This window comes from Octopus sinensis, linkage group LG18 (genome assembly GCF_006345805.1).
Source record: "Octopus sinensis linkage group LG18, ASM634580v1, whole genome shotgun sequence".
Lineage (NCBI taxonomy): Eukaryota > Metazoa > Mollusca > Cephalopoda > Octopoda > Octopodidae > Octopus > Octopus sinensis.
Window position 1 is genome coordinate 54,112,167 of NC_043014.1, and position 26,308 is coordinate 54,138,474.

General features: G+C 39.9%; 1 protein-coding gene across 4 annotated transcripts in view; it reads left to right on the top strand.

Annotated features, from left to right (window-relative positions):
* Positions 1–26,308, top strand: part of LOC115221323 — a 116,009-nt gene that overhangs the window by 4,005 nt on the left and 85,696 nt on the right. The window contains exon 1 of one of the 4 annotated variants that reach the window (XM_036511082.1): positions 18,707–18,912. The exons of 1 other annotated variant lie outside the window; for it this stretch is intronic. In XM_036511082.1, the coding sequence (XP_036366975.1) occupies positions 18,819–18,912 (94 nt within the window). In that variant the 5' untranslated portion in view covers positions 18,707–18,818. Of the gene's footprint in view, positions 1–18,706; positions 18,913–26,308 lie in introns of those variants that run through there. 2 more of the 4 variants (XM_036511084.1, XM_036511083.1) reach the window with 2 other exon arrangements.

Below are 26,308 nucleotides of genomic sequence, written 5' to 3' on the forward strand. Positions count from 1 at the left end.
TTTAGCGAGGGTGGAGGTATTGTTTTCAGTTGTGTTTGTTTGTTTGTTTGTCCCTTAGACAAGATATCTCAAGAACCACCGGATGGATTCGGATGAAACTTTCAGGGATGTTTGGCCTTGTGACTGGCACAAACCGATTAGATTTTGGGATCGATCCGGTACCGGAAAAGGATTCTGGATTATTTGTTATATTTACTTTACATGATCACAATCTTACATTGACATTCGAGTCTTTCCCTGATTATCTCCCTTTAGGCTCTAACTATTTCCAATGGTGAATTTGTTAACTTTGGTTTGTATTTGATGAGGATAAACTATTTATTACTGTTTCTAAATTTCCTACAACCACCTTCACATTCCATGACTACCATTGGGATCGATCAGGTACCAGACAAGGGTCCTGGATTATTTTTCCTGTTTTTTTTACTTGATTTTTAAGGGCAATCAGGTTCATTTTTAGTAGTCTCGTTTGTGAGAGCAGTCGAGTTTATTTCTAATCATTGAGAGGACCCTTGGTGTTGCCTTTGCTGAGGTTTGTGCGCTCCCTGAGTGCTCTTGTTATTATTATTATAAGTAAAATTGTAAAGCACAATTTCAAATGACTTATACTATTTAATGTCAACTTTACTACAATCTGAGTACAAAATCCATCCATCACTGACTTTGCCATTAATGTGCCTCAACTACCAGTAATGAACTGGGGTCAGCTCATTCTCATAACACTGGATATTAACATATGATACTACTCTTCTCTTGAGACTACAAGGAATCCTTTACACCAGAGAAATTCCTTAAAGACTCTCATTGCCAAACATCTCAGGAAAATCCATTATTTTTCTTGGCACATGTGTGAACCTCACCACATCACAAGTTCTCATGCACTCACTGTTTTCCCATTGTAATAAAAAGGTTCCTCTCCTGTCCCTGCTCTAAATGGTGACTCAACCTGTTGGAAGTAGGAGCAAAATCTCCCTCGATTCATACAGTACAGTCTTAAACGCTTTCTCTGAAAATCGTGTGCTGACCTGCAAAATATCTGCTCACATTTTCTCACACGAAACACACAAGCTTCCATTATAGTCTCTCTCACAACTTCATTTTCACACTTATACAAAGAGAAAATAACACAAAGCCTCTCAGGACAAACAACTTGTACTTTAATTTCTCAAAGCAGTTTTCGTTCTAAACAAGTTTATTCTTTTAACCCTGCATTTACCATGATGTGGGTTATGCTTTACTGATGAGGTCAGAAAGGGCTGAAACATGTCCACAGTTGTTTCTAATACTAGCAAAACAAAAATAATATTATCGATCAATATTTCATTTTTATTTCCCATCGCATATTTTTCCTAACCTACTTTTAACCATCCGATCTAACTCACCTTGCTCTCACCCATTACTTCTGGGTTTTGCTTCTATATTTACAATTTCTTCCCTAATTCTTTGTCAGGTTCAGCAATGAGGACCAATCAAATAAACATAATAGACACATGGCTGACCAGTCGTAACTTCTCTATTATGGCCCTTAGAACTAGAAGACCCAAGAGGGGTCTTGGAACTGATTCCCGACAGACATCTACTTCCATGATGAATTCACTGCTAAACTCTCTTGCACCTTCCATTGCAGGCTCTCACGAGAAGCTATTTATCTAAACTTTGAAACCCTTCACAACCCCAACATTACAGAGTGTGTTACTTCAGCAAACACCCTCCCCGGGATGACAAATGCTAGGTACATTCATTTGGTCCTTCCCAAGAACTTTCCCAGTTATTGTCTCACTAGAAAGACGATATCAGCACTATCCCAAATGGCCCCTAATACACACACACACACACCGTTCAATATTTAGGATTACAAAAGAACTATTAGTAGTTCTATAACGTGCTGTGTATCTCTGAGCAATCATTCAGGCTCAGCTCAGATTTCTTGGAGATAAATGGCTCGTTACATAATTAATGGCCAATTTAATGAATCTCAAGGCCTGAAACCATTGGTAGACCTTTTGTAATTCTGAATGTTAAATGGTTTTTATCTTTCACTGGATGGAGAGTTATTTTTGTTGATCCTACCTATAAGGGAACTGTAAACAATACACACACACACACACACACACACCATATATATAAGATGTCAAATAACATAAGGTAACAGGTGACTGGTGTGAGTACTCAGGTGAAATTTGCATCCAAACTCCTACATTCGATGCTGGGATCTGATGATGTCAGCAACAGAAGACAACGCATCAACTGAGCTGCTGCGACAGAACACAGCTGGAAACGAGCAACCAACAGGGACCGACTCACTTTGTAGTATATATATATATACTACACACACACACACACACACACACAAACACACACACACACACATACATACATACACACACACATACATACACACACACATGCATACATACATACATACATACACACATACATGCATACATCCATCCATCCATACATACAAACATACATGCATACATACACACATATATACATACATACACACATACATACATACATACATACATACATCCATACATACATACATACATACATACATATTACATACACACACACATGCATACATACATGCATACATACATACACACACATATGCATACATACATGCATACATACATACACACATCCATCCATACATCCATCCATCCATCCATCCATACATCCATCCATACATACATATGTGGTTGTGTGGTAAGAAGTTCGCTTCCCAACCACATGGTTCTTGGTTCAGTCCCACTGCGTGGCACCTTGGGCAAGTGTCTTTTACTATAGCCTCAGGCCCACCAAAGCCTTGTGGGTGGATTTGGTAGATGGAAACTGAAAGAAGCCCATCATATATATACATATATATGTATGTACATGTTTGTGTGTCTGTGTTTGTCCCCCCCCCCCCAACATCGCTTGACAACTGATGCTGGTGCGTTTACGTCCCCATAACTTTGCAGTTCAGCAAAAGAGACTGATACAATAAGTACTAAGCTTACAAAGAATAAGTCCTGGTGTCGATTTGCTCAACTAAAGGCAGTGCCCCAGCATGGCCACAGTCAAATGAGTGAAACAAGTAAAAGAATATATGTGTGTGTGTGTGTGTACACACAAGGTGTGATAGAAAATGAAAATCTTTCCTTTCTTTTCTTCCCCATCGTTCTCCCCCCCCCCGCTGCCCCTCGGCCCCCAGCCCCCCCGCTGCCCCTCGGCCCCTAGTCCCCCCCCCGCTGCACCTCGGCCCCCACCCAATTCCTTTTTAGTCGTTTTTTAGGTCAAGTATTTCTCCCTCCACACAACACAATGATGAAGACAAGTATTGACATGGTTTTTCAGGTTCTTGCTGTTGTTGTTGTTGTTGCTGTTGTTGTTGTTGTTGTTGTTGCTGTTGTTGTTCTTGTTGTTGTTCTTGTTGCTGTTGTTGTTGTTGTTGTTGTTCTTGTTTGTTCTGTTTCTTGTTTTAGAAATGAGCAAACCTTAAAGAAAAGATCTCACAACAAAACACTCACACGCGAGAGTTTATTCTGTTTGAATACACACACACACGCACACACAAGCACGCATACACACGCACACACATACGCGCACAGGCACACACGTGCACACAGGCACACACACAAGTACGCACACACGCACGCATACACACACACAAACACATGTGCACTCACAAACACACGCACACACACACACCCCCCTCCTTAGCTGCCAATTTGTACTTTTAACCAGTTTAGATCTTTACCTGGGTTGGGACGAGGCGGAGGAGGAGGAGTAGGAGGGACTCTCGGTGTTCTTCAGGTGTTTTTGCCAGGTAATGGTTCATGACAAAGGATTTTGTTTTCCAAACATGTGGTCTCAGGTTCAATCCCACCTTGAGCAAGGGTCTTCTACCATAGCCCAGGGCTGACCAAAGACATGGAAATGAGTTTGTTGGACAGAAACTGAAAAGAAGTCCATCCTCTGTGTGTGTGTGCGTGTGTGTGTGTGTGTTTGTGTGTGTGTTTGTGTGTGTGTTTGTGTGTGTGTTTGCGTGTGTGTTTGTGTGTGTGTTTGTGTGTGTGTATGTATGTTTGCGTGTGTGTATGTGTGTGTGTGTATGTTTGTGTGTGCGTATGTATGTTTGCGTGTATGTTTGTGTGTGTGTGTGTTTGTGTGTGTGTGTGTGTTTGTGTGTGTGTGTGTATAAGGGACCTTATAGCCCATGTTTTCCTCTCAGACTTTCTTGCACTTTATTCCAGTGTTTTCTTATTCTTGGCTCCCATCATATTCACAGCTAAGCTAAGATATTCTCTCATTTTTTCAATCGCTTCATTCATTCATTCATCTCACTCGCATTATTGTCAATATGTACTTTCGTAAACTAATTATTTTAATTGACCCTTCATAGAACTTCCAAATCGTAATCTCTCACAGCCTTATTTTTACTCCTTAATTCTTCATTTAACTTCCAAATTGAAGTCCCTCTAAACCCTTTTTTTTTTTTTCTCCCTGTGTTTCATGGCTAAATATTTTTGTACTGTAAGCCTTAATTTTTTTCTCACCATCTTTTCACTTTGGCTAAATATTTTTATATTACAGTTCTATATTTAAGAGAGGAAGAATTATTTACATTATTTACATTTGACAGATATTTGTCCTCATCTTGTTTGTTGTTAACACAATGTTTCGGCTGATATACCCTCCAGCCTTCATCAGGTGTCTTGGGGGAAAATACCTTAGGAATGAGAACCCAGGTTTGAAATTTCCCCCAAGACACCTGATGAAGCCTGGAGGGAATATCAGCCAAAATATTGTGTTATCAACAAACAAGATGAGGACAAATAATCCATCAAATGTAAATAGTGTATTTTCATACTATCTCTAAAATAATCCTTCCTTGTTTGCAATGCAACCATCCATTCCTGCCCCAACCACTAATACCAGAAATCTTGCTTCTCTCACCGGAAATCCCCTCTCCCCCCCCCCGTACTGATGGTCTCCTCTATCATACCTACAATATTGTCCCCCCCTTCTCTGTCCGTCTGTCTCCCTCTCTCTCTCTCTCCCCCCTCCCAAGCAGATGACAGACCACTTACTTAACCTAACATTGACATTTTGATATTCATATTCACTTTATTTATTTCTATTTACATCTGCAGCACCAGAAATGCTTATATTTACAACACTCATAACGCTTAAACTTACAATGTTGCTAACACTTACTCTTACAACAATTTTAACATGCTTGAAGGTTTGAATGATGATAGGTTGAAGGCGAGAACAACTGGTGTAACATGTCTCTATCAGACAAACACAGAAACCTTCTTTTCGGGTGCTGAATAACATCTCTCCTTCCCATGTTTCCTCTCGCATCCCTTTTCCAGTTTTTAGAGTTGGCACTATCAATGTAGGCACATTGAAAGTTAGGTCTACTGAGATTGTAGAGATGCTTGACTGGAGACATGTTGATGTATGCTGCATACAAGAGGTAAGGTGGAGAGGAGCTTCAGCCAGGGTCCTCACAGGCAAGGCACATAGGTATAAAATCTTCTGAGAAGGTAATAGTGACAGAGTAGTTGGTGTAGGCACACTCCTTGCAGAGAAATGGGTAGATAAAGTCATAGAGGTAATCAGGGTGTGCGATAGAGTGCTTAAGCTCAGGGTAATCTTGCAGAATAGGATAGCTACAATTATCTCTGCCTGTGCCTCGCAAGTGGGTCTACCAAATGAAAAGAAGGACCACTTTTATGACACCCTTCTACAGGCTACCTCAAAGATAAGTGACAATGACCTCATCTTTGTGGCTGGAGATTTTAATGGGCATGTTGAACGACAATCTGGTATCTTCCTTGGTGTTCATGGGGGTGGGCGTGGAATTGGTTCCCAAAACGAAAAGGGAACTAGGCTACTGGAGTTCTGTGATGCAAACAACCTATTAATCTGCAACACCAACTTCAGGAAGCCAGACAGCCCCCTGATAACCGATCAATCAAGCGACTCTGCTAGCCAGATTGATTTAATCCTCACCAAACAGCGGGATGCAGGGTTGCTCGTAAATACAATGACCCTTCCTGGTGAAGAATGTACCCTCAAGCATAGACTAGTCATTAGTGACTTTAGACTTAAGGTCAGAAGACTGACAAGAAGCTGACCAATCCAGAAAAGAAGGATTTGGAAGCTTAAGAACTCTTCACATGGTCAGAGATTTAGGGACATCAGCATTAAGAAATTTGATGAGAGGGAGGAGGTGCTACAGACTTGTGACAAAGGGAAACTTCCTGCGTGACATCTTACTGAACACCACAGACCAAATCTGTGGCTGGTGCAAAGTCCCTTCTAGGGTAACATGGTGGTGGAATAATACTGTAGACAGGATCATTAGAGCAAAGAAACAGGCCAGGAAAACCTGGAAGAGTGGGGGAAGCAGGGAACTGTATCAGATAGCCAGGAGGGAGGCTAGGAAATAGGGGAGTGCAAGGGAGTGTGTGAGAGAGAATTGTGATGTCATAGAAGAGAAATGTGTCCGCATGGATTATGGTGCACTGGGATATAGGGATTCTGCAAAGAAAGAGGCTTGGAAATGCCATTATGAAAGGCTGCTAAATGTAGAGAATGAATGGGAGGAGGAAAGTCTGCCAAAGGTTGACCCAATAGAGGGGCCAGCTACCCAAATCGACAGTACCCTGGTAGATAAAGCAGTGACGGATATGAAGACAGGGAAAGCTCCTGGCCCTTCAGGAATGACCGCTGAGATGTTTAATATATCTGGCAGTTTGGGTTATGGTCTAGTCACCCGTATTGTAAACCAGGTAGTTCACGAAGGAGGCATACCCAATGACTGGTGTAGGTCAACTGCTACAAAGGTCAGGTGATGAAAGTCATGGAGAGGGTTATAGCCCAGCTAATTAGGGAGAGAGTCTGCTTAGATGAGATGCAGTTTGATTTCATGCCAGGTAGAAGCACCATTGTTGCTATATTTCTGGTAAGGCAACTGCAGGAAAAATAAACCCCTGTAATTGATTTTTGTTGACTTGGGGAAAGCCTTTGACAGGGACCTCCATCCCTTACCTTGTGGCCAATACAAAAACTAGGGATAGATGAGTGGTTGGTAAGAGCAGTACAAGTCCTGTATAGTAATGCTGTCAGTAAGGTGAGGGTTGGCAATGAATATAGTGAAGAATTCCAGGTAGAAGTAGGGGTTCACCAAGTATCAGTCCTTAGCCCCCTCTTATTCATCATAGTCCTCCAGGCAATAACAGAGGAATTCAAGACAGGCTGCCCCTGTGAGCTCCTCTATGTTGATGACCTTGCTCTAGTAGTTGAGTCACTACCAGAACTAGAGATGAAGTTTCAAGTGTGGAGGAAAGGTCTAGAATCAAAGAGCCTTAGGAGTCAATCTAGCAAAAACTAAAAAGCAAAACTTGTAAATAGGAAGGCAGACAAATCACAAACCCCCTCAAGTAGATGGCCCTGCTCGATCTGTAGAAAAGGCAGGAGTAGAAACTCCATAAGATGTACCCAGTGTAAGCTTTGGACACATAAGAGGTGCAACAATATCAAAAGGAGGCTAACATGGGAAGATGCACAGGGGCAATAAACACAGAAGATATACAGAAAATAGATTCCATCACATGCCAGAGGAAGAATCTAGAAGTAGTTGATAGCTTCTGCTACCTTGGTGACTAAGTCTGTAGTGGGAGTGGAAGCTCTGAGCACTTAGCCACCAGAATAAGAATAGCCTGGGCAAAGTTCAGAAAGCTCCAATATCTGCTGGCAACAAAGAGCCTCTCACTCAGAGTGAAAGGTAGACTGTATGATACATGTGTGCAAACAGCTATGCTACATGGCTGTGGAATATGGGCCATGACTGCTGAGGACATGCGTAAGCTTGAAAGGAACAAAGCTAGTATGCTCTGCTGGATGTGTAATGTCAGTGAGCATACACAACAGTATAAGGGCCCTGGGAGAAATGGTTGGATGGTTTGATGGGACCTGATGGATCAAAGAACTGGATCATGCTGCAGTGTCTCAGTTTTGGCTAGGTCCTTACACAGGGATGCCCTTCTTTGGCATGGTCCCTACAGCTAGATGCCCTTATTAGCACCAACCACTTTACAAGGAGAACTGGGATTTTCCCCCTTTTTGTTTTGCAGTTGCCATGCAGCCCACAAGACTAAAATCCCCTTCAACTGAACAAAACGGGTTAGAATATAAAAAGGGTCCAGAATTAAACAGGTTCCTTTGCCGTAGAGTTTTGTGTCTGTTCACATTATAGAGGAACAGATGAGAATAACTGGTGGGTGGGTAGGTGGGTGTATGTAGGAGGAGATTGTGGAGGCGCAATGGCCCAGTGGTTAGGGCAGCGAACTCGCGGTCATAGGATCGCGATTTCGATTCCCAGACCGGGCGTTGTGAGTGTTTATTGAGCGAAAACACCTAAAAGCTCCACGAGGCTCCGGCAGGGGAAGGTGGTGATCCCTGCTGTACTCTTTCACCACAACTTTCTCTCACTCTTACTTCCTGTTTCTGTTGTACCTGTATTTCAAAGGGCCGGCCTTGTCACTCTCTGTGTCACGCTGAATATCCCCAAGAACTACGTTAAGGGTACACGTGTCTGTGGAGTGCTCAGCCACTTACACGTTAATTTCACGAGCAGGCTGTTCCGTTGATTCGGATCAACCGGAACCCTCGTCGTTGTAACCGACGGAGTGCTTCCACCGTAGGAGATGGAAAAAGAAATAAAATTACTGTAAAATTCAAAGAAACCTGATTTAATTAATAAAACTAATTATGAAATAATGTTATCAGATGACTCTCCAAAATGAATAATGAGATTCGAGGAAGTGCTCTGATTTATTGAACAATAATCCAGTTGTCCTTTATCAGCCACAAAGATCATCCCAGCCGGAATCCACCTGTTTTGTCGAAGTTGTGTGACGACTTTTGGAAGGAGAAAAACTTGTTGGAAAATAATGTCACAATCAAAATTTCACACACAGACACACACACACACACACACACACATTCCAACTGGTACATTGTTGTTGTTCATATATTGAATGGAAGTGATTAAGAAGGGGTGGGGGTGGGGGGCACAGAAGGTGTGGATAAATAAAATGAACCCATCTGTAGGAAGTATATCCCTTTCGTTACCAACCTGGCTGAAACTGGCTCTGGCTCTGAGTACAAATGTCTTGTTTTCATAAGTTTTGAATTAAAATCTTCCACCAAACCCTAGTCACAATTTATGTTCCTAACATTGGCTGAATGATAACTAAGTTGTTTTACCAAATTCTTTGTTATATTTAAAGTAATTGAAGGAAACAAAGAGCATCTCAACAGAAATACAGTAACGAAAGGGATATTCCTGTTCTTGTCTGACTCCAGCTTGGTCGTGTTCCAGCTGACGTCATTTTTAAAGTATGGATCAAGTAGGACTACATTATCCAATGTGTCTTTCATATTTTAGAGATGAAAATATATGATTTGAATAAGATTTGGCTGTTATTTCTAGCATGTCAAGGCACCAATTGCTGGGGTTCTTTGACTGGCTTGGGTCAAAGTATTTAAATCTGAGAGGTCAAACCGTTTTGCTTTCATTGTTTGTAATCTTGATAAGAAACACAAACAAAGTTTCAATTAAACTGGGAAAATCTCATTAATTATCGCCCCCCCTCTCACCTCTCTCTCTCTCTCTTTCCTTTCTCACATCTCTCTCTCCCCTTTGCCCCTCTTTCTCTCTCTCTCCTCTGTACTGTCTTTCTTTTTACTCTCTTCTTTACTCTCTCTCTTTCTCTTCTTTACACTTCTCTCTCTCTCTCTCTTTTTCTCCACTTTACTCTCTCTGTCTCTCCCTCTTCTCTCTCTTTATCCTCTCTCTCTTTTTCTCCACTTTATTCTCTCTGTCTCTCCCCCTCTCTCTTTCTTTCTCTCTTTGTCTCTCCCTCTCTCTCTTTCTCCTCCCCTCCCCCTCCTATAGTAATGTTGTGAGGGCCAACCAGAGAGAGAGAGAGAGAGAGAGAGAGAGAGAGAGAGAGATAAAGCTGTTTTAAACATCTGAACTCTGTTCCTCACTTCAAACCAACAATGGCAGCATCTACGTGCTCCCTCAACTTGCTAGAAATAGCAACTGAATTCGCTTTCAAACTGCATGACTTCCTTTTAAACCAATGTGAAGACACAATCCATTATTTCGTCCAAAAGATGCATCCGAGTAAAAGACAAGAGACTCAGGGCTACAGTGGCTTCAACCATCATCATCATCAGCACTACCACCAACACCAACACCACAACCACCACCACCACAACCATCACAACCACCACCACCACCATCACAACCACCACCATCACTAAAGCCTCCACCAACACCACCACCACCACAACCATCACCACAACCACCATCACAACCACCACCATCACCACCACCACCACCATCACTAAAGCCACCACCAACACCACCACCACCACAACCACAACCATCACCACAACCACCATCACAACCACCACCATCACCACCCCACCACCATCACTAAAGCCACCACCAACACCACCACCACCACCACCATCACTAAAGCCACCACCAACACCACCACCACCACCACAACCATCACCACAACCACCATCACCACCACCACAACCACCACCATCACTAAAGCCACCACTACAACCACAACCACCACCACCACCACAACCACCGCCACTAAAAACCACCACCACCACCACAACCACCATGTTGAGGCGGATTTTCTACATCTGGATGCCTTTCCTGTTGCCAACCCTCTCTTCTTTCCAAATATGGTAATATTTCCCTGCAACCAGACATGTTTCAGAAGAAAGACACTGCTTGTATAACAGTGACACTTGTTTACAGCTATCATGCAACAGCAAAGCAAAGAGATTATAACACACACACACACACAAATATACATAGGCATGGCTCAGGAGTAAGACGCTTGTTTCCCAACTACCTGGTTCTGGGTTCAGTCCCACTGCACAACACCTTGGGCAAGTGTCTTCTACTATAGCCTCGGGTCGACCAAAGCCTTGTGAGAGGAGAAACTGAAAGAAGCCCCTCGTATATGTCTCGTTTCTCTGTTTGTTTTTTTCGTTGTTCGAAAAAAAGTTTGTTTTCTATGTTTTTGTTTTTTCTGTTTTCGTTTCTCATTGTGTTCAACATTCTTTTGATGACCTGTACCCATATATGCATGTATATATACATATATATGTAGGTATGTACTTATATATGTATGTGTATATGCATATATTTATATATTATTTATATTGTATGTGTGTGTGTGTGTGTGTGTATGTATATGTGTGTGTATATTTGTGTGTGTTTGTCCCCCCACCATCGCTTGACAACCGATGTTGGTGTGTTTACGTCCCCGTAACTTAGCGGTTCTGCGAAGAGACCGATATAATAAGTCCCGGGTCGATTTGTTTGATTAAGGGCGGTGCTCCAGCATGGCTGCAGTCAAATGACTGAAGCAAGTAAAAGAATAAAAGAACAAAAGAATATGAAAGGCTTCTTTTTAGTTTCCATCAACCAAATGCATTCAGAAGGTGTTGATCAACCCAAGGCTATGGGGGAAGACACTTGCCCAAGGTTTTCAGCAAGTTGGGAATTTTAGAAACACCAATTGTAATTACTTATTCAAAGTATTTAAAAGTATCTTTAAAACAGAATTCAAGAGTAATTTTTATCATCATCATCATCATCATCATCATCATTAGCATCGTTGTCGTCGTCATCATCATCATCATTAACATCGTTGTCGTTGTCATCATCATCATCATCATCATCCACTTTCCATGTCTTCATAGGTCAGAGGGAATTTCTTGAGGTGGATTATAAGTGCGGAATAGACGCATACCGAATTAGTGCTCAGACTGGTGAGACTATTAGATTCCAACTTCTTCCGACTCAGAGTAAAATAGTCCGAAATAAAAGGAGCTGGCTTTAAGACAGGCAGAGCTCGTCTGAATAATAAATGGACAAAAGATGGACAAATAATTCTGAGTGGTAGCAATTCGTTTATATGAGATGTTACATATACAGGTATTCAAGTTATAAGATGAAGATATATCTTTACTAGGAACATTGTGCGCTCTAGGACTAACTTATGTTTTGCATTTGCGGCTCCTTTGGTGGCTAATGAGCCCTGCTCTTGACAAGCACAGACGACGGCAAACATTGCAAAGTAAGCTTTCCCCATTCACTACACCAGCAGTGCGCTGTTGAGCAGCACCCTGAAATTCTTCATGCAGAATACGTGCTCCCTCAAAGGTGTTGACCCCTCCTTAACCTGCTTCCTCCATTTATGGCGATGACAGGCATTGCTCTCTCTGTCAGTCTCCTGCATATCACAGGTTTTTGATAGGGACTTGACGCACTCCTTAAATCGCAGCCTTGGTTTCTGCCGGGGTCTCTGCCAGGAGAGGGGGTGCACAGGCACCGGTTACGTTAGACTGGACCCTTTATTAGAATGAAGGATAGCAGGATCCCTAAACAGATGCTATATGGGGAACATGTGAGTGGAAAGAGACCCCGGCAGAAACATACATACATACAATATTTAGGTAAATGCTGATGTAGTGTGTAGTATAAGTGACGTTGAATCATTATATTCTCCCTTACTCAGGGAAAAGCCAAATAAAATAATTTTACCTAAGAGAAAGCTGAAGGTTTAAAACAGAAACCGCCGTAGGAAAAGTGTAAAAAGTAAGTCTTAATTGCTGAAGCTTAAAGGAGAGGAAGGGTATTACAAGGAATTATGAACAAATTTCTCATAAAATTGAATAACGTTTGATGGGAAAATTTGATCTTTGAAGGCAATGTGACAGTTGTGAACGTTTTCAGTTTCATTAGAGTACACATGAATATGTTCATACAAACAAATTTCCTGTTTGCATTGAAATACCTGTATATATATATATATATATATGTATGGGGGTGTTTCCGTTGGTCATGGCTGATCATGGATGATGTCATCCATCCGTTGAGTTGTCTTTTCAGTTTTTGTAACGCCTCCTGTGGCTGTAGAGATTGATGCGTGAGTGGCAATCTCGTTTAAAGAGGTCGCACCTTTACGTTGAATCCGGTCTGTTGGCTGTCATTTCTTTTCTGCGGGCTCGGTCTTCAGCTGCTGCCACCCTCAAATTCTCTTCGCCCGTCTGCAGTTGTTTGTGAAGAGTTCCTCTCCAGCTGGTTCGGTCAGCCGCGAGATCCTCCCAGGAATTGGTGTTGATGCCAAATGCCTTCATATCCTTCCTGCACACATTCCTGTACCTCAGCTTCGGGCGGCCAATGTTTCCCCGCCCTGCGACAAGCTCTCCGAAGAGGACATCTTTTAGGATCCGACCATCCTCCATACGGCGAACGTGGCCAAGCCAGCGCAGCCGACACTGTCTTAGCAATGTGAGCAAGGTGGGGAGGCCAGCACGAGACAGAACGTCAGTATTGGTTACTTTGTCTTGCCAGGGGATGCCGAGTATGCCTCGGAGGCTTCTGAGGTGGAAGGTGTTAAGCCGTTTCTCCTGGCAGCCGTATGCGGTCCATGTCTTGCTGCCGTATAGCAGGGTGCTGAGGACTTAAGTACTGTACACAGCCATTTTCGTTTTCAATGTTAGCTTGAATATACAAGCAGGAATATACTTACTGACCTGATCGGATGGTAGGCTGTTCAATCTTGCTCGCCTAAAAGTGAGGACAAAGGTCTGTGAAGTCCTCGTTAGAGACATGCTGTTCGCTGATGCCGCTGCAGTTGCGACTCACACTCAGAGGGAACTGCAGCTGCTGGTGGATTGCTTGGCCCAGGCCTGCAAAGACTTCGGGATGACTATCAGTCTGAAGAAGACAAACGTTATGGGTCAAGACACACCGGCACCACCTGTCATCACCATCGACAACTATGAGCTTGAGGTTGTCCACCATTTTATGTACCTTGGTTCCACTATCACCGATAACCTCTCCCTTGATGCTGAGATAGACGAGAGGATCGGGAAGGCATCCACAACATTCGCTCGCCTCACGCCAAGAGTGTGGACAAACTCCAAGCTAACGTATATATGTATATGTATATATATGTGTGTGTGTGTGTGTGTTAGCTTGGGATTTGTCCACACTCTTTATATATATATATATATATATATATATATATATATATATATATATAGTTACAAATTGAGATAGGGGTTGTAAATGCAACCCTCCATGGGATAACATATATCCAATATACTGCTAGTGAAGTACCCAACAAGGTTAATACATAAATGTTAAGGATTGCGATGCAATCAATTCATTTACTGTATTATATGGGCAAAGGTAAAATGTTTTACCACAAATTCATAATACATCGAAATCAAATATCAATTACCAGATAGTACTCAATCACATACTTTATTAAACCATTACATAAGAAACTATAGGGTTAAACATAAAAAAGCAGAGCAAAACAGTGTACCTAAAGGAGTGTACATAAAAAAGTGTACATAAAAGAGTAATGTTATACAATAAGTAGAATATATATAAAAGAGAATATAAATATAAATAAATATAAATATTAATATATTTATATTTATATTTATTTATATTTATTTATATTCATATTCTCTTATACATATTCTACTTATTATACAACATCACTCTTTTATGTACACTTTTTTATGTACATTCCTTTATGTACACTGATTTGTTCTACTTTTTTATGTTTAACCCTACAGTCTCTTATGTGGTGGTTTAATAAAGTATGTGATTGAGTACTATCTGGTAATTGATATTTAATTTAGATGTATTTCTCCATTTTCTTATTTTGTATATATATATATATATATATATATATATAACAACACAATTGCAGTGTGGAAGGTGTTTATAAGCCATTTAAGAAACACACAAAAGCCGTTCGATTCACTTCAACATTTAAGTTTAATTTGTCAAAATATTTTCGTCGCTAAAATCCGCGACCTGTTCACTGACAAAAATCCGTGCTGCTATATATAAGCAACAAGGATATCCAGAGGTAATGCAGTACGATCGTTTCATGCAACTCCATTTAATTGAACAATGCAATCATTAAATCAATTTAAAATGCAGAGCAATCTTCAGCTGCACAAAGACATAGAACTTAATTAAATTAGAACAGATGGACACATTAGTATAATTATACCTAAAATCTCCAAGAAGTTTAGGAGATAGACAAAGAACATGCTGTCTCCACTCCAGCAGAGAAGTTACTAAGTTATCAAGAAGATATACATTGTTACAGACTCTGCCTGTCACTGATTTTTTTTGTTTTTATGGGTTCAGTTTTAATTCATAGACTAGTTTATCAAATCCTTGTATGTCTAAAGCTGAGAGAACAGAGTGCAGTTTCTGTTAGGGGTAGGGCTGAGAGAGCAGCCAGACATCATAGTTGGTATAGTCATAAAAATTAAGATTTATTAGAAGCAACATCATGAGGTTTGGTAAAGGAAAACTTAAAACACGGTGTTGGCTGACAATTAAGGGGCTCGCCCACTAGCAGACCATTGATAATGAAACAGGGGAAGTCATATCATGTGGTACTATAGTTAAATATTTTAAACAATGTTGCTATATTGTATACAGTTAAAATTTTGGGGTTATTCAAAGGATTATTAAGAAGAATATTATAACAAAAGGATAGAAATTTATGAATACTTTTGAGTATATACCAAACTTTTATCACAATAAAGGGAGGAAAAGAAATTATCCAGAAATAGTTTAATATTGCACACTTAAATACTAACTCATCAGATGGTATCTGAGAATATTGATTAATTGGTATATACTGGTATAGATAAATGAGTATTGAGAGTAAAGAACATGCTAATTATATATTAATAAAATTATAATCTAAGCAGTTTTTTATAAGTAGTAAATATACCAGTATAGTTTTATATAAGCTAATCTTTATATATAAAATTGAAGTTGTGTGTGTGAGACTCTGTCTCCTACGATTTAGATTCCTAACTACTCCCACATTTTGCGGTGCAGTTTAACCAAAAGCGAGTATCTCATAGTCGTCATTCATATCGAGCCCTTCTGGGTATTAGTGCACGTCTACGATGAGTCTACGATTAAAAAAAAAATTACCATCATTTTTCCGCATTTTTAATGATTTTTGCTCGGGTTATATAAGGGAAGTAACTCTCTAAAAATGCTTATATAGTTATTTCCCTTACAAACCCGAGCAATGCCGGGCGATACTGCTAGTTATGAATATATAGAGATACAAAAATTAGATTAATTTTATAAATAAAGGCTAACTATAAAATAATAGAGAAATAAAATAAAATAATCAAGTAGGGCAGAACACCATAGAAAAGGAAATAAAATGGCTCAAGTACCAAAACTGGTAAAGTATATGTAGCATGTTAACACCAATAGAGAAGATTTTTAGAAAAAGTATAATAATTCAAAAATTATATATTTACTTATTTAGCTAATATGGATAAAAGACTGATGTCTGGTATCAGCTAAAGGAATATTTAAGTTATGGAACAATCATATTTTACAGTAATCTTTTTTTAAAATTAAGGGTTATATTATAGGTTTAAGAAGTCATTATTGTTACTCCCTACATGATATAGTCTCTTAGTGGTACTTGTTTAGAAGTATATATATATATATATATATCTTTATATATAAAAGTAAGGTTGTGTGTCTGTCTCCTACGATTTAGATTCCTAACTACTCCCACATTTTGCGGTGCAGTTTAACCAAAGAATCCCTCTCAACACGTGGCTATGATGCTCCCCCACTACTTCTACTCTTATAGTATCTTATAGTCGTCATTCATATCGAGCCCTTCTGGGTATTAGCGCGCGTCTACGATGAGTCTACGATTTTAAAAAAAATTTACCATAATTTTTTTCCATTTTAATGCATTTTTTCGCTATTAAATAAGGGAAGTAACTCTCTAAAAATGTCTATGATGAGTCAACGATTTAAAAAAAATTTACCATCATTTTTTTTCCATTTTTAATGAATTTTTTTGCTATTTTTTGGCTATAACTCTCTAAAAATGCTTATATAGTTATTTCCCTTAGAAACCCGAGCAACGCTGGGCGATACTGCTAGTATATATATGCATATATTAATAGTTAAAAAGTCGTATGATATAGACGTGGTAGTTAACCTTCTCGGTGTTTGTTGGGTATTTGATTAATGAGAGACGGAAGATACGAAAATCTATTGATCACTACAAGTGTTTCAACCCGTCTAGCATCGATCCTTCGCAGATGGAATACAGTACAGCTAGTTTAGCTGCATCCTTCAGTGTAGATGTGTTGCCTCAGGTGATTTCAAGAGACATCTCATTAAAATAAACTGTGTTTTGCACAGCTTATTCTATAAGAATGAAACAATATCCCTTAATTTGCCATTCCTATCTACGAAAACCAAGAGGAAAACATGCAGTAATAAATTGTGCGAAACAGAGTTTATTTTAACGAGATACCTCTTGAATTCACCCGAGGAGACACATCTACACCTAGGGATGCACCCAAACCAGTTGTACAGTATCCCACTTGCGAGGGATCCATGCTAGAAGAATCGAAACAATTGTGGTGATCAATAAAGGTTCTCGTATCTTTCATCTCTCATAATTTATATACCACTTTAACCCTCAGCAAAAAATCCCAAATTTTATTTAATTTGCTTTGCGGGAAGGACTTTTAACGAAGTCGCGTCTTGTCCTTGCCTTCGAACGCGGAGTAGATAAAACAGGGGACAACTGATGAAGGGAATGTTCTTTATGTTGCTTGTCTCATTTCTGTTTGTTTGTTTCTTTCGTTGTTCGAAAAAAAGTTCGTTTTCTATGATTGTGTTTTTTAAATTCTCGTTTCTCATTTTGTCTACGTTTTTTTTATGTTCTGTACCCATATATGCATGTATATATATACATATATATGTAGGTATGTACACATATGTATGTACATATATATATATTTATGTGTGTGTGTGTGTGTGTGTGTGTGTGTGTATGCATATGCCTGCCGTTAAAAGTATGAGAAGAATCTCTGATCGCTTATTTATTTTTTTTATTTTTAGTTTTAGAATTTTTGATTTAAACCGAGGCATCTGAGATGAATAATAATCGACAAATAATTAGTCAGCTGATTAGTAATGTTAAATGTACTTATAATTTATAGAAAGTTTTACATGGTTCTCACAATTATTTCGAAGCTGATCTCTTGAGTCCGAAATGACAATCTTTACCTTCGTTTCTTTTCTTTTTCTTTTTTTTTTCTTATTACCTGTTTTGGTTTCTGCCTTTTAATGACTCTGTGGCAGCATTGTTTGTGTCTTGCAATGACGTTGTAAAAACTCTTTTAATTAGGAGATCACTTAACTTGTATTACCTGTATAATCAGTACATCTGACCCAGCTTTCCCCAAGAAATCTTTTGTAAACCAGATTAACATGTCCGAGTCAAGGACGGAAGGGTTAAACCGCCACTGGCGAGACCTCTTCTCCTTCTTCTTCTAATGGATATTTTCTGGTTTTCCTTTACAAAAACGTATAGTTACACACATACCTATAATAATATCTAGCTATTCACACGTGTACATACAACAATCTTGTTTTTATTTATTTTTCATTTGACCCACGAACGAATTAAGTGATTAAAACAATAAATAGAAAAACATGGAACGGCAGACGGGTGGGGGAGGGGTGGTGGTGGTGGTGGGTGGGGGAACAGAAAAAGAAAAAGACGAGGCAAAAGCGTTGCCAGAAACGAAATTCTGCGATCGTCAGTTCGCACGTTGTGATTTTTAGTTGAAGAATCCGAGTAGAAAGGAAGAACAGTATGGCAAGCAGTCCAAGGGACATTCCAAACGCCAGGGCCCAAACCAAGCCGAACGGTAATAACCCCAATCTGGTGCCGTCAACTGTAGCCTCAGGTAAGAGATTCTGTGGACGACCGTCCAGAGTCGAAATCGTTCCAATATCTCAGAATCATTGCCTTCAACTCTTACATTTTGCTTTGAAGATATTTTGGGGTCAAAATTGTTCCCCGCTTTTTGCTTATTTCTTTGTGTAAACTGTGTTTTTTTTTCACGCTGACATAACAAATCGACACCTTAAAAATCAACATATATTGTTGCATATATGTATATATATATATATGTGTGTGTGTGTGTGTATGTGTATGTCTGTGTTTGTCCCCCTAGCATTGCTTGACAACCGATGGTGGTGTGTTTACATCCCCGTCACTTAGCGGTTCGGCAAAAGAGACCGATAGAATAAGTACTGGGCTTACAAAGAATAAGTCCTAGGGGTCGATTTGCTCGACTAAAGACGGTGCTCCAGCATGGCCGCAGTCAAATGACTGAAACAAGTAAAAGAATAAAATAAAATAATAATAATAATAATAATAATAATCTCGGACATAATAGTTTCATTATTAAAACATTATTCGAAAAGCTTCTTTATTGAAAACTTTCCACCCTTAATAGTTCGTCATTCTTTTTATTATTAAGGATATATTTCTGCAGGGCCGCCTTGGGGGCAACGGTTGCCCTAAATACATTCCTAAAATGGCGAAATCCCACCCTCGACCTTCCATTGTCCAAGTGACAAGGGTATTAAAAACCTAAACGTGAAATATTACATTAAAAATTCGGTTTTCTTTTCGACCCTCGCCTAAATTATATCCCACAACTGCATTAAATATAAACCATGTTTTTTAATGACTTTATATGTTACTAAATAACAAACAATAAACCATAGAAACAATTTATTTACAAACTAGCAGTATCGCCCGGCGTTGCTCGGTTTGTAAGGGAAATAACTATATAAGCATTTTTAGAGATGTAAAGTATAATAGCCATCTCAATATGGCTAACCACAAAGGTGGGGGGGTTACTGTAGCTTTTTACGTTCTGAGATTTAATAATAAATTTTTAGAGAGTTACGTCCCTTATATATGCCAAAAATGCATTAAAAAATGGGAAAAATTGATGGTAAATTTTTTAAGGGGGGTGCGTCTAATCACCACCACCAACAACAAAGAATTCAACGCATTTTGTGGGATCCTGGTTCAGTTCCCCTATTTGGCCCCTGATAAATCCAGTTCTAGAAAAAACAACTCGGTGGAGCCTCCGCTTTCCGTTGAAGCTCCATGCAACGGATTTAATTCGTTTCACGGTTAATCCGGCGCCTGTCTCTCAGGAATCTGCTTCAAAAACACGTCGTTTCACGACGGAGCTGATGTGGAAAGCTAAACAAATAAATATTCAGGTAGTCACCGAAGACGAATCATTTGGATTCACCGTCGCTGTTAGGGGTTTCCTTTTACATGTTTTTCTTCCTTCCCTTGGCGATCTTTCGTCTCTAGTAGACCTTTCCGTCGATTTCCGTAAAAAATTTTTTTTCTTTCACATATGGGCTTGCGGGAACTTTTGAAGTAATATACATACATATACACATACACCGAGTAAAAAATTTCAGTTATCTCTTTCTTTCACACATTACTCTGTCTCTTCACACACACTAACAGAAGCACTTCACTTACACAACATACTGTCTGTCTCCCACACCCCATCAAACACACACACACATACATGTACATCAATGCTCCCATGCACGGTAACTTCAAAAGAATTTCCCTCGTCATACAATCGCTTTCTCTTACTTCAAAAGTTCCCGCAAGCCCATATGTAAAAAAAAAAAAACTTTACGGAAATTGACGGAAAGGTCTACTAGAGACGAAAGATTGCCCTTCCCTTTCTTTCTTTCTTCCTTCCCTTTCTTTCTTTCATCTTTGGCAGAAAGCCACCCACCTCCCGTCGTTAGTACCCTCCCTCCACACAGAAATGGAGTTTGTGAATTAACGATGTGGATTATCCGTAAAGCGTTGGTAATTAAGTGCAGCCAAATCATTTCTTTGCAAAACCATTCAACCGCTTCCTGGAGCGATCCCTTTTTTCAACAAATGACCCTAATGTTGCAGGATTCCTTCCAATCATTTACCAAATCACAAAACCTAAACATTTGATTACAATTCCAGACCAATGAGCAAATACTCAGTAATAGGAAAGCATTGTCTACTTTCGTAATTCACCTGTCCATTCTTTACACCTGCCGATATTTCTTTGATAATCATAAAACTACTAATTATAATGAATTCGTGGTAACATTCTACCAATCTATGCATCATATGGAATGCATATTCTTCATCTCTGTAGTTATATTGATACACCGTTACGGATTATAAACAAAAACAGTAATGAGCGAGAATAATAATTAAAGCTAATGAGCAAATTATTAATTGCTTCTTTCCTTAGTTTCGATATGAGAGAATAAAAAGTAAAAAATGCTGAATCTTTGCTCAAAAACTGTGATAAGTGACCGGAGTTAGAATCCCTAAAACACATATCCGCATGGAATAATGAAATTTGTGGGAATTATCCTTGGTTTAACAAGATCGACCTGATGCTGGAATGCAAAATCTTTTTACGTTTTAATTCGATATCATTTTTGCAAGAAACACACGAAGTCCCTTCTTTCAGCAATTCCCAGACAATTTCTTTGTTGACAATAGGATTTCTAACAGTAAAGCTTCATTCAATGGGACACGAGGGAGGGAAACGAAGCAGTAATAATTATTTATAGCCTCCCTCATATAATAATAATAAAAACATTGTGTACAGTGCTCAGGTGCACTACAACTCATCTAAAGTGTATGTATAATCAGGTGTAGTTTCGGCGGATTTCGGAAAGCATGAGGGCCTTAAAGGATGCAGTGTCATGGCAGTCAACTTTGGATATAAATAAGCTGGGCGTTTTTCCTCTTATTTTTGCCAGTTTTGGGGTCTCCACCATTATTAGAAGTCAGTCTCATTTCTTCATTACATCTCGCAACAATTCTCTTCGATATATTACACAAACCTCAACAACATTCGTAACAAAAAAAAAAAAAGGGTTCACTTTTCAGTCGAAATATCACTAAATCGGTTTTTATATCTTCTTTAAAAGTTTATTGAAGTGACCACAGAAACTTTCCGTCTGCTCTGAAGTAAAAATATTTTTAATCGATGACAATTCCTAAAACTGACGGACAATGTTTTTCTTTAAGATGTGGCTTTGTGCGCACGGACACATTTTACAACGAGAAAGCAAGGGGCAAAATGCGCGCGTGCGCGAACACAAAATTTTCAAATTGAAATCGAAAGAAATTCGATCGATCATTACTCGGATGGGTGCGCACTCGTTTCGCAAAGAAATACAAAATTTTCACACAAAGCAAATTTCCTTTGTAATTCCACAGCAAAAATCAACAACAACAAAAAAGTCATAAAATTCTTTCCTTCAAAGATTTAACAAAAAAGACGAAGTTTTGAATAAATTCGGTGTAAATTATCTTTGCGTCCCCTAAGTGGTATTATAGTGGCCCCTTAGCAATGCTAATTAATCTCATGAAATCTTTTTAAGATATTCCTTTCTACTATAGATAGGCTCAAGGCCTGAAATTTTGTGAGAGAGCAGCTGTCGATTACATCGAGCCCAGTATACAACTGGTACTGATTTCATCGATCCTGAAAGGATGAAATGCAAGATTGACCTCGGCAGAATTTGAACTCGGAACGTAGCGATGGACGAAATGCCGTTAAGTATGTTGCCCAGCCCGACAACCATTCTCCCCGCTGACTGCCTTAAATTTCCTTAAAATATTAGTTTGAAATTTTGGCACAAGGCCAGCAAATTAAAAGAAAGGGGGTAAGTCGATTACACTGACCCCCTATTTGACTAGAACCTGTTTTATCGACCCCTAAAGGATGAAAGGCAAAGTCGACCTCGGCCAAATTTGAACTGAGAGCTTAAGGCTGGGCGAAATGACGCTAAGCACTTTCCTGGCGTTTTGCTCTGTTGGTTCGCTGACTTCAATTTCTTTGAAAACATCCACCAAATAAAACTCGTCCTGTTTTTGTTTTTAACATTTTAAAAAAATCGTTGGCAAAGATCGAACTCGTTTTCATACCCCAAGAAACTGTACAAACCTCATGATTCGACTGAAGCAGTCCGGCGTGCACCATCCGATGATGCCTGAACTAACGAATTTGGTGTGGAATTCTGGTGATTGTTGTCCAGGAACAGCTCCCGAAGCATTCAGGCATGTCTGGCGTCTGAGTTGGATAAACTGGCAGAATCATTGGAGCGCCGGACAAAACATCTTGAATGCTTTTGTTCCGGCATTTTACGTTTTAACCCTTTCATTACTGTATTTATTTTGAGATGTTCCGTGTTTCTTACAATTACTTTAAATATAACAAAGAATTTAGTAAAATAACTTAGTTATCATTCAGCTAGTGTTAGGAACATAAATTGTGACTAAGGTTTGGTGGAAGATTTTAATCCAGAACTTATGAAAACAAGACATTTGTACTCAGAGCCATTTGTACCCAGAGCCGGTTTCAGCCAGGTTGGTAGCGAAAGGGTCGCCGAAGTCAACTTTATTTTCATCTCCCTGGCTTCGCTATAAGTTTTTCCGGCTCTTAACGTTCTGAGTTCAAATATCGCCGAGGTCGACTTTGTCTTTCATCTTTTCGGGGTCAATGAAATAAAGTACCAGTCATGTCTCAGGGTCGATGTAATCGACTAACTATTCTCCCTTACATGACCAAACTTTGAAACCATTCTTATTATAATACCTTCATTGTTCCGGGTTCGATCCCACTGCGTGGCACCTTGAGCAAGTATCTTCTACTATAACCTTGGGTCGACCAAAGCCTTGTGAGTGGATTATTTGATAGGCGGAAACTGAAAGAAGCCCGTTGTGTGTGTGTGTGTCTTTGCGTTTGCTTTGTTCCCCACCACATCTTGACAACCAGTGTTGGTGTGCTTACGTCCCCGTAATTTATTGGTTCTGCAAAAGAGTCTGATAGAATCAGTATCAGCCTTAAAAACAAAACGGTTCATTCAACTAAAAAAAAAAATCTTGAAGGCGGTGCCCCAGCATGGCCGCAGTGTAATGACTGAAAAAACAAGTAAAGACTAAAAGAGGCATTCTGTGTGTTTCTCTGTCTTTGAGTAAATGTGTGTGTTTTTTGTTTGTTTTTCCTTCTGCTCCAGCCATTTCTTAAAAATCCTTATCGAGCCATTGTTCCACCCTAGAAACCCCCACACCTATTTGAGTATCTGTACAAGTATAAACATTGAAATAAATCCTATCCGTATTGTTTCTGCTCAACAAAGAGCTGAATGAGATGGTGTGAAATTTAAAGTTATTTCTCGACAATGTTCGAAGATCTCAACAGCTCTCTGGCTTGGTTTTCATTTCCAACTTCACCATTTCACTTCACTTCTTTTCTGATTTGTGCAGAAGAATGGACTTTGGTATACCATCTGGAGACGTTAAGTCTTCAGGCGAGGTTTTAAAAGGAAAATTCCCGCGACCTTTATTGAGTTACTATAAAGGTCGCGAGAAATTTTCATTTAATGGTGAGGCCACGCAGTATGATCTCAGCAGGAGGTGGAGTAGCAAGTAGCTATGGGTTGTTGAAGTCCTCCTGAGAGATTAGGACAACTCGTGTTTTTTTTGTTTTTTTTAGATGGCAGAGAAAGTGAAAGGCGGCACCTTCCAATATTATGTATGCTCCCCTTGATAGAAGTGACTCACTTCGATCTGGTTGGTGTTAAGCTTGAAGTTCTACAAGTTGACAATTGTAGAATGCATCCAATGAGAGAACCTCTATACGGCCGTTTGATCTGCTAGAAAGATTAACCCTTAAATCACATCCAACTGCCTTGAAAATGGAATTATAATGTAATTTTAGATGTATTTGCTTGAAAGAATCAAAAACGAGATAATCATAATTTTGGTGAAGTATTTGAAAGTACCGAGAGTTTGATTTTAGGTTCAGCTTTGTTTCAAAATTTTCCCGTCAAAATTTCGATGCGTCTCGTCGTTGGATCCTCTTTGACACCAAAAAATATAACGGGTTCATAAAAACCTACAGTTCCGATCCCTCCCTGATATGCAAGCATCGTTGAGTGGTCGTACCTTTCTTGTCTGGGGAACAGAGTCTGCGATATAAGGTTCGATTCGTGGTTATGTTATTTAATTTCCCCGAAGCTTGTGAAATAACTTAACTATACGGCCGCTCGCTTTTGCAACATCTAGGATCACAGTCAAACGAAATCGCATCCAATAATGCATAATGAGGGGTCAAAGACACCTTCCTCCCTCGCACCAGTTTTTTAGGGCCTATTAACAGTGGTGGCTACTACTTTCCCTTCTGACTAAAAGGTAACAATGAAGAGTAGTAGCAGTCAGTGGCGTAGTTTTGGGGAGGGCGGACCACATCGGGTAGCCACGTCGAGAGGGAGAGGGAAAGCAGGGTGAAGGTGTATCACGTGGTATGTGAGGGTAATTTCACCGGCGCACAGAGCGGCCAAAAACACTTGCTAAGCCACTGGCGGTGGTAGTAGTAGTAGTAGCAGCAGCAGCAGCAGCGTCGTTCTGACTATCATGTGTCGTCCTAAATTCAAGATGGCGGACTGGATTGGCAAAAGACCCCCATCCTCACCGTTCTGATCATGTCTTGTAGCATTTAGTTCCATCCATTTACATTGTGAGTTCAAATTCTGCCAGAGTCCACCACTGACCCTTTTGTGTGTGTGTGTGCGGGGGTGGGGTGAGGAATCGATAAAAATAAATACTAGTTAAGCACTCGATGGGTGGTGGTAGTGGTGGTAGCGGTGAAGATCGATATAATCGATTATAGATTGATTCTTTTCTACTTTTCTGCTCTAGGCACAAGGCCCGAAATTATTGAGGAGGGGGCCAGTCGATTAGATCGACCCCAGTACGCAACTGGTACTTAATTTATCGACCCCGAAAGGATGAAAGGCAAAGTCGACCTCGGCGGAATTTGAACTCAGAACTTAACGGCAGACAAAATGCGGCTACGCATTTCGCCCGGCGTGCTAACGTTTCTGCCAGCTCGCCGCCTTCGATTTCAGATCGATTGTGTCGTTAGAGCATCGGACCAAATGCTTGCAGTACATCTTATCCTCGTTTATCGCTGATTTATTCATCACTAATCCGGGATAACACGGTACGCTTAATTGTGAACTGTGCTACACTTATCACGGATTGATCTGTGATGACACGGGTCAGTGATCAGTCAAAGGTTCTGCTTGAACTGTAAAAGCCTGCCTCAGCGACCCTCTGCAACTCTCAGAACAACTTACAATCGCAGAACCAAATCCATTCACCCCATTTATTCAAAAAGTCTTCATGTGAACGTGACCTGGGTGTTATTGTCGACAGTGATTTGCGTTGGACAAAACACA